The sequence below is a fragment of the Callorhinchus milii genome, unplaced genomic scaffold, assembly GCF_018977255.1.
Source record: "Callorhinchus milii isolate IMCB2004 unplaced genomic scaffold, IMCB_Cmil_1.0 Scaffold1, whole genome shotgun sequence".
In the NCBI taxonomy this organism is placed as follows: Eukaryota; Metazoa; Chordata; class Chondrichthyes; order Chimaeriformes; family Callorhinchidae; genus Callorhinchus; species Callorhinchus milii.
Window position 1 is genome coordinate 101,776,308 of NW_024704742.1, and position 19,861 is coordinate 101,796,168.

The following is a 19,861-nucleotide window of genomic DNA, read 5'->3' on the forward strand; positions in this document are numbered from 1 at the left end:
TAATCGGGTTTGAGAAGGTTAACATAAATTGGCTGTTTGCACTAGTTGGGGAGTCTGTAAACGATGGACACAACTATAAGATAGTCATCGGGGGATCTAAAAGAGAATTTAGCAGGAATTACTTCACACAGAGGATTGTGAGATTTGGGATATTGCTCCCTGAAGTGGTGGTTGAATCAGATATTGTAGATACATTCAAGAGAAAGCTGGACCTTCACATGAGGGCGAGATCAAAAGAAGGGAGTATGGAAGGGAGTGAAGGAATTGTGAAGACTCTTGTGAAAATTAAACACCAGCACAGCCTAGTTGATCCACGTGGCCTGATTCTGTGCTGTACATTCTTTGTAAATCTTTGTACTCAGATTTGCAAACAATGAAAATGTGATGAAGTAAAATTAGTAAATGTTCCAAAATTCATTTGTGTTCTCAGGATAGACTGGATAGGTTAGGTTTTTTTTCGCTGGTGTGTATATATAGCATTATTTACCTGTATCGTGCAGAGCCCAGAATTGGACAATGTTCACATAAATGATGAAGCCAATATAAAAACTTTTTGTTATTAACTCAGTGAAAGCTTATAAAGGTGTAAAAGCTTGGCTGAATTTGTAGCTCAGCTGAATGCTGGAATGCAAAAATATAGATTAAATCACTCTCTTGCCTCTGGGTGCTAAGGTTGTGGGTTCAAGCTACCGGATGAGACATTTAACTTGAGGTCCCAACTACTTGTGTAGTCGTGGCTGGCAAAAATTCTATGACACTATTCAAAAAAAGTGTTTCTCTGGGTGTTCTGACTAGCAATTGGTCATTACAGCTGTCTGTGAGTTCAATTTGCTGCACTTGACTTAATTACCTGTGAAGCACTCTTATGGTTTCAAAAGGAATAAGGTAGATGAGGGGCTTGCAGTTTGGGGAACCAAAATAAAAATTGATGAATAAATGACAGATGACTAGCATGGTAGAAGCTTAATGGGTAAATGTACAACACAATATACATTTATATAGTGCCTTTCATGTCTTTCAGGGCAAAACCTTGGGCAAGTTTCCTTACTCCATATGCCTGATAATAATCCCTCAAGAAAAAAATAATAAATTGGTCACTTCAATCCACGACTGCTTGTGGGACACTATTTTGCGCAATTGGCTGCCGCGTTTCACCCACAAAAATGCAGTCAATTCACTTTACAGTATATTCTGTGAAGCGCTTTGAGACATCTAGAAGACGTGAAAAGCGCTAAATCAAATTCAAGGATTATTATTATATCAGGAGGATGCCCTGAAGCTCATTCAGAGCTGGAAGGGCCTGCACATGCAGGACATATAGAACCATAGAATCCTAGAAATGTATGGCACAGAAGAAGGCAGTTCAGCCCGTTGTGTCTGTGCCAGGATCCGGCACAAGTATAATGTAGCACATATCTTATATGGAGGACATATAATAATTCTTGCATTTGATTTAGCACCTCATCACATCTTTGAAACATCTCAAAGCTCTTCACAGAAGATACTGTAAAGTGAATGGACTGTATATTTTGTTGGTGAAACATGACAGCCAGTTGTACACAGCAGAGTCCCAAAAACAGTTGTGGATTGAGTGATCAAATTATTATTATTTTTTAATTAATTTTTTTTAAAAAGGAAAAATTACCCCCGGAAAAGCGATCGAACAATTGACTAACAACTGGGTTCCTATTTACTGCTAGGTAAACAGAGGCATGTGGAGTAAGGAAACTTGCTTAACGTTTCGCCTTGCCTGGGAATCGAACCCAGATTCTCTCGTTAGCGAGGCGAATGCCCTAACATTAAAGGACTCCAACATATGCAGGACACTTTTGACAAATATATGAAAAGAAAATCAAAAGGTATGGGAAGCTAGCACCTTTCTGCTAAAAGGTTACGCGCATAAAATTTAGGTTAAAGTTATTTCAGATGGGGTTATATTTTTGTTATTTCTAATAGATATTTCAAAAGTTAAACAAAATTATGCAGACCAAATCTTTTGCAATACTTAAGGAAAAACAATATGTATAGCTATGTTCCCAGCAACTTCTGTTTTTGTATAGCTATGCATATTCACTCAAGATATTCAGTTTCTGTGAAATCTGTAAATATGCTTTTCAATTTTCATACCTTCATGTCACCCTCAGAAGACCCAGTAATGAAATATTCCTCTGTTGGATCCACAGCAATTGCTTTGACAGGCGATTCGTGGGCATGTAAGGTCTGACAGAACTGTCGCTGACGTAGATCAAATATACAAATCAAACCTTTTCTTCCTCCAGATAGCAAAAATTGATGCTTTGGTGCATACACCAGCACTGTGGCTCCGCTGTCATGGCATATGAAAGCTGGAATGCAAATTCTTATATTAAAACACAGGGACTTCCAATTGACTTATTTTGTGTGTAGTCTGGTATTTATGTAATATAAGAAACCATGCAATGGCTCAGTTACCAACTGATTCTAATCTTCATTCTGGAATCTATATCCTTAGCAGCCTGCAATAGGTGCTTTGAGTAGACTGCATCAAAACTTTTGTAGACTTCAGAGCTGTATTCTATACTATTCTCTTGCCAAGTTGGATAAACGTGCATATGAGACCATATGGTCTCACCAACCGATAATTGGAGAACTACATCTATGTTGATTTGTCATCTTAAATTCAATTTTTAGAAAGACAAGTGGAAACCAAACTTGCATTATAAAATAATTTTTGAAAACAGGTTTTATTAAAACATCAAACTTTTGAACTTACCATGAACTAAGTTATTACTTTGTGGCACCAGCGTATCCCAAAGACAGACATTCCTAGAGGGGAAAAAAGTTTGAACAGCAATTCAATGAAATATCAAAAGCACCTCATAAATACCTAGATTCCTACTAATCTTTCAAACACTTGGATTTGTAAACCCTAAAGCTCCTTTCTCAGATACATGCTTAGCTGTGGAACTTAACACNTTTTTTTAACAATCACATGCTTTTTTGAAAGCAATTCAACCGTGGCTAACTAGAGCAGTTAGGGAAAGCATCAAATTAAAAGAAAAGGCTTATAAAACTGCCAAGAAAAGCAGCAAATCTGAAGATTGGGAGAGTTTTAGAAACCAGCAAAATAAAATTTAAAAAATTATTAAGAGTGAGAAAAAGGAGTATGAGGGTAAGCTAGCCAGGAACATTATGTCTAATTGTAAAAGTTTTTACAAATATATTAAGAGGAATAGGCTAGTGAGGGTAAATGTAGGTCCACTTCAGTCAGAGACGGGAGAAGTTGTAATGGGAGATAAGGACATGGCAGAGTCCCTAAATGGGTACTTTGCATCTGTCTTCACCCTAGAAGACACAACGTCTGCCAACAATAGAGATGCATCAAGGGGATAAGGACAGGGAGCAACTTTTTCATTAGTAGAGAATTGGTGCTAGGGAAACTGTTAGCACTAAAAAGTGACAAAATCTCCTGGTCCGGATGGCTTGCATCCCAGGGTTTTAAAAGAGGTAGCTTATGAGATAGTGGAGGCCTTATGTCTGATCTTCCAAAATTCCTTGGATTCTGGAACAGTCCACATGGATTGGAAGATCGCAAATGTCACACCACTATTTAAAAAAGGTGGAAAGGAAAAGATACGGAACTTTTGGCCAGTTAGTCTCACATCAGTGATAGGAAAAGTTTTAGAATCATTGATTAAGGATGTGGTAGTGCGGTATTTAGAGGAGCACAATATAATTAAGCCAAGTCAACATGGCTTTACAAAAGGGAAGTCATGTTTGACAAATCTCAAAGTTTTTTGAGGATATTTCCAGTAAACTAGATAAGGGTGAATCAGTGGATGTGGTCTATTTGGACTTCCAGAAGGCATTCGATAAGGTGCCACATAAAAGGTTAGTCCAAAAGATAAGGGGCCATGGAATTGGGGGGAGCATATTAACGTGGACTGGGGAATGGTTAACGGGTAGGAAACAAAGAGTAGGGATAAATGGGTCCTTTTCAGATTGGCGGGATGTGACTAGTGGAGTGCCACAAGGATCAGTCCTTGGGCCTCAGCTATTTACCATCTACATCAACGATCTAGATGAGGACATCGAAGTTAATATATCTAAATTCGCGGATGACACAAAACTAGGAGGAAGTGTCAACACAGAGGACGACATTAAAAAAATGCAGCGAGACATAGATAGGTTAGGTGATTGGGCAGGTAGGTGGCAGATGAAGTATAATGTAGGGAAGTGCGAAGTCATCCACCTCGGTAGCAAAAACAGTAGAGCGGGTTATTTTTTAGAAGGGGAGAGATTGGAATGTGTTAGTGTCCAGAGGGACTTGGGTGTCCTTGTACACCAATCACAGAAAGTTAGTCTGCAGGGGCAGCAGCAATTAGGAAGGCGAACGGTATGTTAGCATTCATTATGAAAGGATTAGAGTATAAGAGTAGGGAAGTCTTGCTGCAACTGTATAGGGCCCTGGTGAGACCACACCTGGAATACTGTGTGCAGTTTTGGTCTCCTTATTTAAGGAAGGATGTACTTGTCTTGGAGGGGGTGCAGCGTAGATTTACTAGGTTAGTACCAGGGATGAAGGGGATGAGTTACAAGGATAGACTGACCAATTTGGGCCTATATTCTCTAGAATATAGAAGAATCAGAGGGGATCTTATAGAAACCTATAAGATCATCAAAGGGCATGATAGAGTAGATAGTGGGAGATTGTTTCCCCTGGTTGGAGAAATTAAAACCAGGGGTCACAACCTTAAAATCAGAGGCCAGCCCTTTCGCACTGAGTTGAGGAAGAACTTCTTCACTCAAAGGGTGGTGAATGTATGGAACTTACTACCCCAAAGGGCTGTTGACGCTCAGTCCTTGAACATATTCAAGACTGAGACAGATTTCTTATTGCAAAAGGGATTAAGGGATATGGGGATAAGGCAGGGTCAGGTTATTAGCTGGAAGAAGTTACCCCCACAATCCCTAACCGCTGCCTTGGAGTCCTCTGAACTCCTCTCCCTCTGGCCTTCAACTCTCATTGACCCCTCTTCTCCTCTCACCCTCCTCCACAACACCCTCTCCTCCACACTCGATACTCTTGCCCCCATCACCTCCCGTACTGTCTCCTACTCTCGCCCCCCCACCCTGGTTCACCACCCACCTCCGCTCACTGAAGAGCCAGGTGCGGGCCGCTGAACGCACATGCGTCAAATCTGGCCTTACGGTCCACCGACAAATCTGGCTGGACCTCCTCAAAATCTACCACTCCACTCTAGCCTCGGCCAAGTTGTCCTTCTACTCCAGGATAATCCTGGAGGCGAAGAACAACCCCAGGCTACTGTTTTCTACCACATCTCGACTCCTCCGTCCCCCCCGCCACCTCGCGCAGGTCATCTCCTCCAACCTTCACTGCGAGGAGATGCTGGATTTCCTTGAATCCAAAATCAAGGGAATTCGCTCCGCGGTCACTTCCCCTCCAACATCCACCCACCCCCCACTCCCTCCGTCCCTACACACATTCGTACCCGTTTCCCCACCCTCTGTCACCAAACTCATCCTATCCCTGAAAACCACCACCTGCTCCCTTGACCCCATCCCCACTCCTTATCTCCCAGCTCCACCTCCTTGCCCCACATATCACAGACATCATCAACCTGTCCCTCTCCTCTGGCTCTGTTCCCATTCCCTTAAAAACTGCCACCATCACTCCCACCTTGAAAAAACCCTCCCTTGATGCGTCGCAGCTATCAAGCTACCGGCCCATCTCCAACCTCCCCTTCCTGTCCAAGGTCCTGGAACGAGTTGTCGCCTCCCAGCTGCGCTCTTTCCTCTCCACCCATTCATTATTCGAACCCCTTCAGTCGGGTTTCCGTGCTGCCCATAGCACAGAAACTGCCCTGGTCAAGGTCACCAATGACATCCTGACCATCTGTGACCAGGGCTCCCTCTGCCTCCTCGTCCTCCTCGACCTATCGGCAGCATTCGATACGGTCGACCACGCTATCCTCCTCCACCGCTTGTCCTCCCACCTCAACCTTCAAGGCCCTGTCCTTGAGTGGTTTAGGTCGCACCTCTCCCACCGTCTTCACTTTGTTTCCACGAATGGCTTTTCCTCCAGAACCCCGCACTGTCTCGTGCGGTGTCCCTCAGGGCTCTGTCCTCGGTTCTCTCCTCTTCACCCTCTATATGCTCCCCCTTGGTGACATCATCCGCAGACATGGGGTTAACTTCCACATGTATGCGGATGACACCCAACTCTACCTTTCCTCCTCTACCCTCAACTCCACGACCACCGATGTCCTGACAGCCTGCCTGTCCGACATCGAGTCCTGGACGAGAGACAACTTTCTTCAGCTCAACGTGCGAAAACCCGAGGCCCTCCTGATTGGCTCACGTCAGCGCCTCCGCACCTCAGGCGCTGACACCATCAGCATCCAAGGCTGCACTCTCCACCTCTCAAAGCCAGTCAGGAACCTCGGGTTCTGTTCGACCCTGAGCTGTCCTTTCTCCCTCATATCCGCGCCACAACTGGCACCGCCTTCCATCACCTCCGGAATATCGCCAGACTACGGCACTACCTCACCCCTCACGCTGCTGAAACTCTGGTCCACGCCTTTATCACCTCAAGGCTGGACTATGGGAACTCTCTCCTCGCCGGCCTTCCCGCACCTCCCTCCACAAGCTGCAGGTCATTCAGAACTCTGCAGCTCGTGTACTGTCCCGCACCAGGCTTCGCGACCACATCACTCCCACCCTCGCTCGCCTCCACTGGCTCCCCATCCCCCAGAGGATCGAATTCAAGATCCTCATCCTCACCTACAAGGCCATTCACGGCCTTGCTCCCTCCTACCTCTCTGACCTACTATCCCCCTACCTACCTGCCCGTACCCTCCGTTCCTCTGGCTCCGGTCTGCTCCACATCCCCCGCCCCAACCGCCCTACCATCGGTGGCCGGGCCTTCAGCCTCTCAGCCCCTAGGCTCTGGAACTCCATCCCCCAGTGCCTTCGCCGCCTCCTCCCTTTCCTCCTTCAAGGCCGGTCTCAAGACCTTTCTCTTTGACCGAGCCTTCAGCTCCCCTCTCGACTCTCTACCCCCTTCTCGCTCCCTTCCTTTCCTCCCCTCACCCTGACCATTTCCCCCCTGCTCGGGTCCTTACCCAACTGTATAGCACCTTGGGACGTCCTCCCGACGTGAAAGGCGCTCTATAAATGGAATCTTGTTGTTGTTGTTGAAGTTAGATTAGAAGATCAGCCATGATTGAATGGTGGGGCAGGATCAAAGGGCCGAATGGCCTACTCCTGCTCCTACGTGTTATGCTATGTTGATCGGCCTGTTAGCCAACATACGTGAAAATCCATCACCATGTTTTAAAGTATCCAATTAGACGGTTTTGGAGATATGCCATTTGCACCTAGAAATTTCCCGGTGTGTTGAATGGAACGTGCACTCTCTCCCTGGAGGGTCACACCCAGTTTACTTAATTCTGGAGAGTATTAGGTGCAGGTTGGCAAGAATCAAGTCATGGCAACTTCAGAGTGTTCATTGGGGCACTGCTGTAGTTTGTTCAGCTAATCAGCAGTGTCCTGGAGTGCTGGGGATCCGCCTGATTTGGGACCTGGATTACCAAAACCGCCAGAGGATTAATTCATTCTAACATTCCATTGCCAATTATATCACATGGAGTCAGTTCATCTCCCTGAACTGGACGCCTACTTTATGTCACATTCTTTTTTCCTATGGTAGAAATATATTTCTCTTCTAAAATGGATACATATCCAATATATGTATGACTAATCCATTTTAGAAGAGAAATATATTAGTGGCTCCATTATAATAACAAAAACGTGCATTTATGCAGCACCCTTCACGCAGGATTGCATCTTAAGAGCGCTGCACAATGGTGGGGTAGCATCTTGGAATGCTGCACGATGGCAGGTTTGGACACTGAACGAGGAAGAAGGGGGACGGGGAGGTGAGCATATGTACAGTCAAAGAGGTACTGCTATAGATATCAAGTCTAAATATTACTATGCTTGTTAGATTTACTTCTACAAATAGTGTATGTCTAAAGCAAAACATCAAAATCTAAGACAAAATCTCCAAGAAAGTGGCTTTTTATAGTTTCAAAATATTTTTTTAAAAATGGGTCAAGTATAAATGTAAAATCTTTTGTGTAACAAATTATTTAAGTAAATTTGTAAATAAGTATTTTCAGAACTTAGAGGGCTGAAAGAAAACAGTTGTGCACCACAGCAACTCCCGAGGGCAGCTTTTCAGGCATATACTTACTAGGGCGATTTCCTGTCCCTTGGTAATTTTAATGCCAACTTTCTGCCTTTTGTAAACAGTAGGCTTGGCTTCAAGAATACTTTGGATAGTGTTAATGCTGATTCAAAATACTGACATTTAATATGGTGTTAAATATTTTATGCCAGTGGTATAAGTCTCAAAAGTTACCAATATTTGGGAGAGGGGAGAAGAAAGTGGGTGGGGTTAATTCTAGACACTGTAAATTTCACCACACTACTGGAGATATTAACTCTCACCAGCCACCCTAAGGATAAATTAGTGCAAGCTGCTTTAACACCTCTCACATTCCTGCCAATTAAATTGCACAAACTATACTGATGTAAGTAAAAAGATTGTGTACTAACATGTAGTTTTCTCCAACAATGTGGTGGAATTTACAGTGTATCTGGAATTAATTCCATCCACCCACCACTTTCTTATCTCCCCTACACCAAAGATTGGCAACTTTTGAGACTTTTACCCCACTGGCATGAAATATTTATCACCATGCTGTACATAAAATGTTTTAAAGAAGCACCTTAACAATACACCATACAAGCTCAGTTGCAAGTTGTCTTACCTATTGTCACTGGATTGTCCCGCTGTTGCTATTAAAGTAGAAGAACTAACAAAAACAAAATCATTTGCAGTTTTGTTATGGCACTGCCAAGTCTGAAAAATAAAATATTATTCAAGAAATTAATACGCAACTTATTGTTAAATTGTGTTACATAAAGAAATAAAAAATGCACAAAAGATTAAGGCAATAAATTAGCACTCCGCTCACCAGGTAAGGTTTTGGCGTGACTCCCAGTGCAATTGTGTTTGATTGCCACAAACTCAAGAATCCATCTCCATCAACAATACCGAACTGGTAAAAAGATACAAGGGGTTTAATTTTATGCAGTCTTAAATAAGTCAAACATTAATTAGTTTTGCTTTACAATGAAATTTCTAATCCTCAATAGAAATAGATTATTAAATATGTCATAACATAATATGCTATTAAACAATTTAATTTCTTGAGACTCCAATCAAGACAATCAAAGGTCACATGCTAACGGCTCAGTGTGACGGAAACCATAAAGTTTTACTTTGTTAATCCACCAGACAAAACACACAAATGCACAAAAAAAACTAATCACAGCATATCTTTGAGTAAAAAGCATCAATGGAAAAAAACATGATCTCTTGGTCTCTTATGGTCTCATTTCTCATATATTTTACCTTGTTACCCTGATGATTAAATCGTATTCTGGTAACCCTGGAATTGCCAGAAGATCGGAAGCACGCTATCTGATGTGAGTGACCCCATTCAAACATCCGAACACTTCCATCTTGAGCACCCGTTAGATCTAAATCATTTCATAAAGGATTGTCAGTTCAACAATTAGCATTGTCCAATACTATTTTTAAACCCAATACAGAACAGGACTTGAACCAGAGACCTTCTGATTTGCATGGTTTAGTGAATGTACTAAACCAGCACTTTTACCCACTAGTTCTGGGGGAAGACATCAGCTTTACTATTAAAAGCTATTGACACGTCTTCATTTCACTGAAGCTAGTCTCGGTTACAAACATCTGAATTAATTTGAATAAAAAAAACATATAGCTCACTATTGTCCTTCATGTCATAAGAGCAGAGGAAATTACATTCAATTATCATGGAATCTGTGAATACAAGGCAGCAACATACTGAGGGTTTGAGATGATTTTATACATCGCAAAAGTAAAGGTTATCCCCTGTGGAAAACTGCCTGGCCTCCTATCCCCTGGTCCCGGCGGTGCGAGAAATTCTCAGGTGTCTGCCTGTACAACGTGTGCCATGGCCACGGTTGGGCAACTGTGCGGCGGTGAGAAGTCTCAGTTTCTTCAGGTGCGGAGACGCCACTTAAAAATCCCTCGCCTGAATAATGGCCAAATGTCGCTGCCGAGCGTCACTTCTGGGCGCCATTTTGAAACTTGTCCGGGCCAGGTAAATATACTGTAACATCACTTCTGGGCACCTGTTTCAAATCCACCAGGATAGGATAAGTACATGCAATTATCTTCTGCTACCTTGTTCTCCCTTCCCTCCTGGTCTCTGGCACCTAAGCCAAGACCACCATCCCACCTCTTCCCCCTCTCACCCCTGCGCTGTCTCCCGTGGCCTGATGCTGTCCTGCTGATCGCTCACTCCCGCTCTCTGCAGGTGCATTTTGGCTGCCACCCCGACCCAACCCGCTCCCCCTGGAAATGCTGCTTCTCCTAACCCCCTCAATCCGCTACTCGCACTCTGTCCTTCTCTCCCACTGCCCTCCCTGGATTCTCTCTCCTGGACTCCACCATTATCTCCAGCCTGGGCATGCTCCACTGGGACCATCGTGGCTCCCGGTGTCGGTTGTCCCAGAACAGCCACCCCAATTGTCCCATCGCTCGCTCTCTATGGACCAACCGCCTCCGAAAGACAAAACATCCCTTCACCTCGCTCATCCATACCCTCCGCAACACTGCCTGCTCCTCAAAATCCATGGTCACTTTCGCCACGACCTTAAGTCCTCTCTATAACACTCTCCCCATCACCCCCCCAGCAAACCTATCCGCATTTCCCTCCAAAAAGTCCGCTCCCTCTCTAATAAAGCCCTTACTATCCATGACTTCATCCTCGATGAGCACATTGATATTCTTGGGCGTATGGAAACCTGGCTCTCCCCTGGTGACCCCGTCCCCCTAGTTGAAGCCTCCCCTCCTGGCTACACCTTTCATCACACCCTCCGCCCCAACCAAAATGGCCACCTCCTCGACCTCGTCATCGCACATGGCCTCGACATTTCCAACCTGTGCATCACGGACTGGGCCATCTCGGACCAATTAATCATCTCCTTTTCCTCTCGCATCCCTCTCCCCTCCATCAAGCCCTCAATCATACTTTTCTGCCCATGGAAAAGGCTTCCTCCCAGGACCTGCACAAAGGCTCTCTCATCATCTTCAGATCTCCTATCCCCCTAGCCTTCCACCCGCAGCGACCCTGAAGCAGCCGTCAAGCTTTTCTTCTTGCTTCCACCTAGTCATCTGTGGGGTACCCCAAGGATCCATCCTTGGCCCCCTTCTCTTCCTCATCTATATGCTCCCGCTCGGTGATGTCATTTGCAGACACGGGGTTAACTTCCACATGTATGGGGATGACACTCAACTCTACTTTTCCACCTCCAGCTGTGACCTCCCTACCCTGATGATCTGTCAGCTTGCCTATCGGACATCAGGAGCTGGATGAGTGCAAATTTCCTGCAGTTAAATGTCAAGAAGCCATACTCTTTGGCTCCCGCCAACATCTTCTGTCCCATGTTTCCGACGTCCTCAACCTATCCGACCTGTCCTTAAAACTCTCCGAACCCGTGCGCAACTTAGGCGTCAGGTTCAATCCCCAGTTATCCTTCCTCCTCCACATCTGGACCCTGACCAGCACTACTTTCTTCCACCTCCGCCACATTGCCAGTCTCCTACAATATCACACCCCAAAAGCTGCCGAAACTCTTGTCCACGCTTTGTCACCTCTCGGCTGGACTACTCTAATGCCCTCCTCCCCTATTCACAAAATTCAGCTGATTCAAAACTCCGCCGCCCACATTCTCACCCGCACCAAACTTCATACCCCGATTGCTCCAGTCCTTGCCAAACTCCACTGGCTCCCAGTCACAGAGTGGATCGACTTCAAGATCCTCACTCTAGTGTTTAAATCCCTCCATTCCTTGGCACCCCCCTATCTTTCTAACTTCCTCTCTCCTCACAGCAGTACCCACTGCCTCCGCTCTACTGGGTCCGGTCTCCTCGGTGTCCCTGAATCCTCCGCTCCACCATCGGTGGCCGTGTCGTCAGCTACTATGCCCTGAAGCTTTAGAACTCCCTCCCTCAACCCCTTCGCCTCGCCTTCTCCTTCCCCATCTTCAGGTCGTGCCTGAAGACCTTCCTCTTCGACCGCGTCTACAGTCACCCTCCCCCTCCCCAGGCTCCGCCATTGTTAAGCGCTCTGAGATGCCGCCGGAGTGGAGGGTGCTATATAAATGCAAGTTGTTGTTGTCCCTCAAATGACATGGCTGAATTCGAGATTGAGAAATTGAGCTTGGAAACAAAATACATCCCATGATACTCACAGTAAGGTAATGTTGGATGGGAAGCCATCCTCCTGGCATTATTCATAGTCCGTTTGATCATCTGCCAAAGGGACAAGCAACATGTTATATTATTTCAGAGTTTTGATGTACAAAAAACATTTAAGATATGAACTATCAAAAAATGCCAAATGTGATCAATGATGAATGCCATGCGATATTTAGATCTGATATACAGAATATGAAGTTTCTTTGATAAATGGAAGCTAAACCTGATGAAAATGATTTTTGAAGAAGTTTTGTTGTGGTAAAATAATGCTGAAAGTACCAGCAGAAATAGTAAGTCATGCCTTACACCAGCCACTGAGCTGTGTACTGTCACTAAAACAAAAAGGATGATCTTGCTAATACAACCATTAACTACTTCCCACGCCACATCTCTGCACCTTCAAAGCTTCTAACCACCATGTTGCCACTCAACATTATCTTCAAAGAGAAATTACTACCATACTGCACCAAAACACCAGTACTGCACCAAAACATCAGTAGTTTTTGTTTAGAATTTATTAAAATAAATTATGAAACTGAAACACAGATGTTGAATGAAAAGGATAGAGCATAGGAAGCGGAATAGGTGGTTTGTTCCAAACATACAGAATCTGAATAACTTGACATTTGCAGTCTCCTTCACTCATGCAACAACACACTATATTTGAAGACTGCTAATTCAGTATTCTCCTGTTTATTGTACCAGTCTTTTTTTTCCCCAAAAGGAGTCATAGTGATTCAATAGATTATACAGAACTTTAATTTGTAGATTTTAAAAACAGTTAATAATAATAATAATCAGATCTATACAAATTCAATGTTGTCTAATTGTATTTGTAACCTATACATGGGTCAATTTTTTGAGATAAGAGAGGTTTCTCTATGTATATTAATTAAACTGAAAGACTGGGTCAAAACATGTTTTACAGGAGGGATTCAAATAAGAATGCATATATTGAACTGCCCATTAAAGACATCTGGTTAAGTAACCAAATAGCCCTAATGCAGGATTCATGACTTTTCTTGTTTGGGGTATTAAGAGGGCAGAACAACAGCCATACACAAGTGAAGGGAGTGCTGATACAAGACAGAATTCTGACTGAGACAAAACAGCAGAACAACTGTCTAAGATTAATTCAAAAGTGTTCTAACAGCTGGCACCTTACCTGCTTTTTTGAAAAATCCTTTCTGATTCCATTAAACTTAGCTGTTTTTTCCTTAACATTCAAAGATAAGCAACAGAGGGAGGAGCATGTAAATAAAGCAGAAGTGAACAGAATCTTATAACTGCTGTACAGTGGAGTGTTAGAATTGAAGGGAAGAAGCTCTTTAAAAGCTTTCAACTTCATAACTGAGAAGCCATCATTAGATTTAAGTTCAAATTTCAAACAGCATATTTCAAAGATGGTAGATATATAACTGAGTTGTGGGGGTCGGATACTGTTTTTATTGGATAGTTTTGCAGAAAAGGCAAGGAAAGAAGGCAAGAAAAGGAAAAGAATAAAAGGAAAAATAGATGAGCTTCTTAAATGCCAATTTACAGTGAGGTTCAAATGTATGCTTGGCATTGGCTGTTTTGTGGCTAAATTAATAATAATCCTTGCATTTTATATAGCACATTATCACATCTTTGAGACATCTCAAAACGCTTCACAAAATATACTGTAAAGTGAATTCCAAATTATTCAAAATTTTGAAGCAAAATTGGTCATAATAATTCCATATTTAAGTAGATTTTGATTGTTGCATTACCGTAAGTTAGCAAAAGGCCAATTTCAGTCCAAACAAGCAGGTATTTTCCCCACAAATTTAAAACGAGCTGAAATGTAAGCTCAATTTATTGGTCAGAGAATCCAACACTTCACTGAATTTCAATGCAATCAAGTACATTTAGGTTTATCTGACAGGAAGAGACAGGAACACTCAGAATGAAAACAAGAAAAACTGAATACTGGACATCTAAACTAAAATCAGAAATGTTGTATATCCACAAGTTAATCAGCATCTGAAGAAGAAAGATTTCCAGGTAAGATCCATTCACTTATTTGTCTCATTTAAGATGTTTATTGAACTGATCTGGATTTTCATCATTTCTGGTTTTACAACTTAAAACTGAATTCTTTCAAGCCTGAAAAAATGTAAGCAGCATTCAAACATAAGTGTACAACACAAATATTTTACTCCTTTTGCCTCAAGATTTTAATTGCAAAATTGAAGCTTTAAATGGCCAATTAAAGAATTAAAACTTGATTTTGCTGATATTTCGGTTACCAGTATGGTGTTTTGATGGAGCTGCCAGTGATTTCGTACAATTCCTTAAAGCATTCACTGTGTAGTTAGATATCAAATAGAACTTCAGCCTTTGATAATCATATTGATTACAGAAGTGAGCGAGAAAAGCAAGAGGCAGTCAGACGGTTTAGTAAGGTAGTCACATGTCCTTGCCCACTATGAAAGAAATGTACAGGAGTGAGGGCCAGTTATGATTGTGAGGCTGTGATTGAGCTCCTCACACAGATCACTGCATTAGTAGTTCATTCTGAAAACAATTATCCCAATAGATTCAGTGACAATAAATTGTGTGAACTGAATGGGAACAAGGTGCAAGAACAGAGAATCTCTCATGCGGAATCATCTCAATGACGCTACCAGAATCGTTTAGGCAAATGGATGAGCATGTCCATACAACATGCCATGAAAAATCTGAAATACCTTCGCTGTCAACTTAATAGCCTCCTTTACTCTTTCATTTGCAGACCTGATTTTCCAGGAAATGCATGCAGATTTTACGTAAACCTAATAACAAAGGAGACAGCTACCCGAGAACAGATGTTGACAATATGGCAAGCCACTTTCTGCAAGTATTGCCATAAAGCTTTTAAAATGCACCAATACTTTTAAAGGAAGAAAACAAAAACAAAATGAGTCCAAAAGGTGAAAAGATGCAGTATGTATCTGAAATTACATTGTTATGTGAGAGCACATAACAACAACAACAACTTGGATTTATATAGCGCCCTTCACGCCGAACAGTGTCTCAGAGTGCCTCACAGTAACGGATCCCGGGGCCGAGCTAGGGGGAGGGGGAGGAAGGTGACCAAAGGCGCAGTCAAAAAGAAAGATCTTCTGCAGGGACCTGAAAATAGGAAGAGAGGGGGCGAGGCAAAGGGAGTGAGGAAGGGAGTTCCAGAGCCTCGGGGCGTAGTGGCTGAAGGCACGGCTGCCAAGGGTGGAGTGGAGGATTCGGGGGACAAGGAGGAGGCCAGACCCAGAGGAACGAAGGCAACGGGCACTGTTTTGAGGAGAGAGGAGGTCAGAGAAGTAGGGGTGTGCAGAGGAGTGGAGGGATTTGAAGACAAGGGTGAGGATCTTGAAGTCGATAAATATAGCTAAAGGGAGAGAAAATAACTGAAAATGTCTCCCAGAGGTGCTCTCATACATAATGCAAAAATAGGTAAAATAGGCAAAAAAAATGGCGCGTTTCCACCCCAAATCACATATAGATTGTTTTCAGTTCTGACAGGCAGAAAAATCCTGAGTGGAGATTATAGAAATATTTGGAAAGTGAGAGTTTCTTACTCACTGCTATGGTCTTTTATGTTCAAAGCTCTAGTTCCACAAACCTCAGAGAAAGCTAAGGGAAAAATACTGGAACACTGATTTTTTTTGTAACATTATTCTTACATTAAACTCTCCCTCCCACTCACACTTTGACCTCTCCATCCATGGCCTCCAATGAGCCACAGCGCAAACTTGAGGAACTGCATCTCATTTATCTTACATCTCTCTGGCCTCAAAATTGATTTCAACAATTTCAAACCATAACAACTCACCTTCCCCCTCCCCCTGTTCTGTGACCATTACCACATCATCTGGGTCTCAGACCCACCTTTTCTCTCCTTGGTCTGCCTATTTTGTTGCAATTTTTGCCCCCATTTGTTTTTAGATTATTAATACCTCTTTAACCCATCATCCCCTGTCCTCTATCCCATTTTTTCCTTTGTCTTCCTTGCCCTGCCTCCCCACTCTCTGTTATAGCCCTTAAAAGCCTCTCCATTGCAACATGCCCCCAGTTCTGACAAAGGGTCGTGGACCCGAAACATCGACTCACTTTCCTTTCTCCATAGATGCTGCCTGACCTGCTGAGTGATCCCAGCGACTTCTGTTTTTGTTTCAGATTTCCAGCATCTACAGTATTTTGAGTTTTGATTATTTTCTATTTCTATTAAGAGTACTACCAATAAAAAGGAGTTGCATAAGATTTACTTTTTTAAAATCTGATGACTCGCCTGTGAAATGTTAATTCCAATATCACAAGTGATGTCCTGATATGCAATAGTTCTATATTTTTGTGTTCAGTCTGATATTGTGGAGTCCTGTAGTTTAGTGGCGAGAGCACTCGCCTCGTAAGCGAGAGGACCTGGGTTTGATTGCCGGCAGGGCGAAAAGTTGGGCAAGGTTCCTTACTCCACAAGCCTGTTTACCTAGCAGTAAGTTGGAACCCGGTTGTTAGTTGATTGGAGGATCGCTTTTCCGGTGATAATAATCCTTTTTAAAAAAAACATTTGGTCTTTCAATCTATGATCGTTTGTAGGACACTGCTGTGCGCAATTGGCTGCCGTGTTTCACCCACAATATATATGGTCAATTCACTTTACAGTATATTCTGTGAAGTGCTTTGAGATGTCTCAAAGACATGATAAGGCGCTATATCAAATGCAAAGATTATTATTATTAGCTCAAATCAGAAATCACCCTACGGCTCCACATTTAACCCAAAAGTGGCACAGACATTTACTCTCTCAAGCCTTGCTTTCTTTTTTAGGGCCACAAATTGCAGAGATTAGAATATAAGAACATAAGAATTAGGAGCAGGAGTAGGCCATTCGGCCCCTTGAGCCTGCCCCGCCATTCGATAAGATCATGGCTGATCTTCAGACCTAACTCTAAATACCTGCCCTATCCCCATATCCCTCTATTTTTTAAAAAATCTATCAGTCTCAGCCTTTTGAGGTAGTGAATTCCATAAAATGTTTCCTCAACTCTGTTCTAAAAGGCTGACCCCTGATTTTAAGACTGTGACCCCTGGTTATAGATTCTCCTACCAGGGGAAACAGATTGATGGGAGCTTGCCACTAATGAATCCTTATCAATCAGTAAGCTACAAATTTACCTTTTTTTCCAGCTGTTGGTAAACTTACCAACACTGGTAAAATAATCCATGTGGTTGGTATTCTAGTAGAAAAGTTAGTAGTAAAAATAACAATGCAGACTTCAGACTCACCACAGATGCCCCTCTACCGGTCTGTGTACTGCCTAGCCAAGGCATGTTTATGGGGGTACCAGGAACACTGGGAGTGTAAGGCGTGCTGCCCTGGATATCACTCAAATCATCTCGAGTATGAACCAGCAGGAAATCATCCAACCTTTGAGTAAGCAGGAAAGGATTTTTTTGTTTAAAATGAATATCTGTGTAATTTTTACAACTTTTCATAATTAGGGATAAACATTTTCCCACTGGATAGAAATCTTGCAGTGTTTTCTCATGTCGTACATAGTCAGTTATGATTGAGCCTTTGCAGTCTAAGCCAGAACACTCACGATTCGTGCATCATGTGGACCACTTCCTCTCAGTATTGACTTGCTCTGATATCAATCCTCTCTCTGGTCCATTACCAGAAGCTCCATCAACTTTCCAATACACCAATATTGTTCCTTTCCATCAGACCAAATTAATCATCTTTTTCTCACTCAGACAGCAGGGAATTAACTTGTTCTGATATACGTACTTTGATTCTTGATCCAAGTCGTCTTCCACCCATGTGTAGATCTGGGTAGCCAGGATTGCAGATATATCAAGCTCCTGGATATCATGACTAGTGGCTACTGCTATGCAATTCCGATTAGCCTAAAACAAACAGGACAGAATCGGTTAATCGTATTAGAACTCTGAGAATAGAAATAGATGACAATTTTTTAGCTTGCAGCAAAATAAATTGAGTTAAATTCACAGCAAAATAAGCATTTTAGGTATCATAAATATTATATCTTTATTTTTATGGTAAATGCTCATGTATATTTTACAGCAATCATTGGACAGACTATAATGTTTTGACATATTTATTTATCAAACTATATATTCACTTACTTTATTAATGGCAAATGCTGTAATTATGTCAGATTCCTTATGTACAATCCTTGTCCTCCCACCAGGGTAAGCAGAATCAGTTTCCATCTGCAGAAAACAGTGGAGAAAATAAATTAATTGGAATAACATTTGTTTCCCTACAGTGTCATGCTGTAGTCAAACATTAAAACTACACAACATATGATCTCAAAGATAATTGCTTAAAAAAAATCTACAGCAGCTTTTCATCTGCCTGCATAATGAGGATATAAATTTGCAATTTCCTGATTTTAAAAACGTTGTGTAGTTTTGATGTGAATACATTACAAATGTACAATACAGCGTAAAATTGATACCCAGCTCAATTTTACTTAGGAGCAATGCTATTTTTCACCCCATTTTTTTCAGTTCATTTCTGTGCAGCACCAAGTTTTTTCTTTAAAACTTTGCCTTAGTAGTGATAAAGCCATACTTTTGCCTCAATTGTCCAGCACCGTCATCTATAGTTTAATAAACTTGGCAGCTCTCCCAATTGGACAATATGATATGATACTGTCATTGAAATTACCCAATAAAATTTAAGCACCGTGTGCAAAATATATCCACATTACCAGAAAAAGGCAATGAACTATTTTCTGAATTAGAGGTGGCAGAAATTGAATTTGACTTCCCCCATATTCTTCTTAGCTAAATGATGCCTTTTTGTAAAACGTGAAGATCAAAACTGAATCTTTCTAAACATTGGACAACACATGTCATCTTTATAGTCTTTAGTACAATGTATCAGTTTATGACACAAAAGTTTTATGTTTGAATTATGGATTTCTCAGAATACCACCAGTCCAAATTGTGGCAATCCTGGATGGAAAATAGCAATTTTACACCATGGCAGGAATTCAAGAGCACTTGTGTCAAGATAAGTGCTTACACCAGAGAAGAGAAAATGAAGCCCACCATTTCTCCAATTTACACTCAGTGAACACTTCTCTAGGACACCAAGTAAGAACATTTACATTCTCAAATACACAATGGTGAAGTGGGACTCTGGCAGTTTGTGTATTTAATTTACTGTGTGGTCTCTCCAGGTACTTAAGCTTGGATCATTGAGATTTTAAATTTATGACTTTTTAAGAACATAAACAATTTATAGATCAATCGGATCAGACGGTATTTGCCCAGCTGCTGACGTTGTTCTACGACAGAACTGCACTTCCTGTGGAGATCACTATATTCAGTGCCAGAGCAAGCGTATGAACACAAGTTGTACCTTATTGGTGTTAGGTTGCTCCGTCATAGTATTTCTGACTGTTTCACTGGAGGTCTCTACTGACTACATCA

General features: G+C 42.3%; 1 protein-coding gene across 2 annotated transcripts in view; it reads right to left on the bottom strand.

The window, feature by feature from the left end:
* Positions 1–19,861, bottom strand: part of LOC103181121 (dmX-like protein 1) — a 134,964-nt gene that overhangs the window by 6,217 nt on the left and 108,886 nt on the right. The window contains exons 34-44 of one of the 2 annotated variants that reach the window (XM_042333817.1): positions 19,791–19,853; positions 18,545–18,631; positions 18,186–18,304; positions 17,681–17,822; positions 13,563–13,613; positions 12,391–12,451; positions 9,485–9,612; positions 9,045–9,128; positions 8,838–8,929; positions 2,753–2,805; positions 2,128–2,345 (exon numbers count right to left, since the gene is read on the bottom strand). In XM_042333817.1, the coding sequence (XP_042189751.1) occupies positions 2,128–2,345; positions 2,753–2,805; positions 8,838–8,929; positions 9,045–9,128; positions 9,485–9,612; positions 12,391–12,451; positions 13,563–13,613; positions 17,681–17,822; positions 18,186–18,304; positions 18,545–18,631; positions 19,791–19,853 (1,098 nt within the window). The remainder of the gene's footprint in view (positions 1–2,127; positions 2,346–2,752; positions 2,806–8,837; positions 8,930–9,044; positions 9,129–9,484; positions 9,613–12,390; positions 12,452–13,562; positions 13,614–17,680; positions 17,823–18,185; positions 18,305–18,544; positions 18,632–19,790; positions 19,854–19,861) is intronic. The other variant, XM_007897364.2, reaches the window with a different exon arrangement.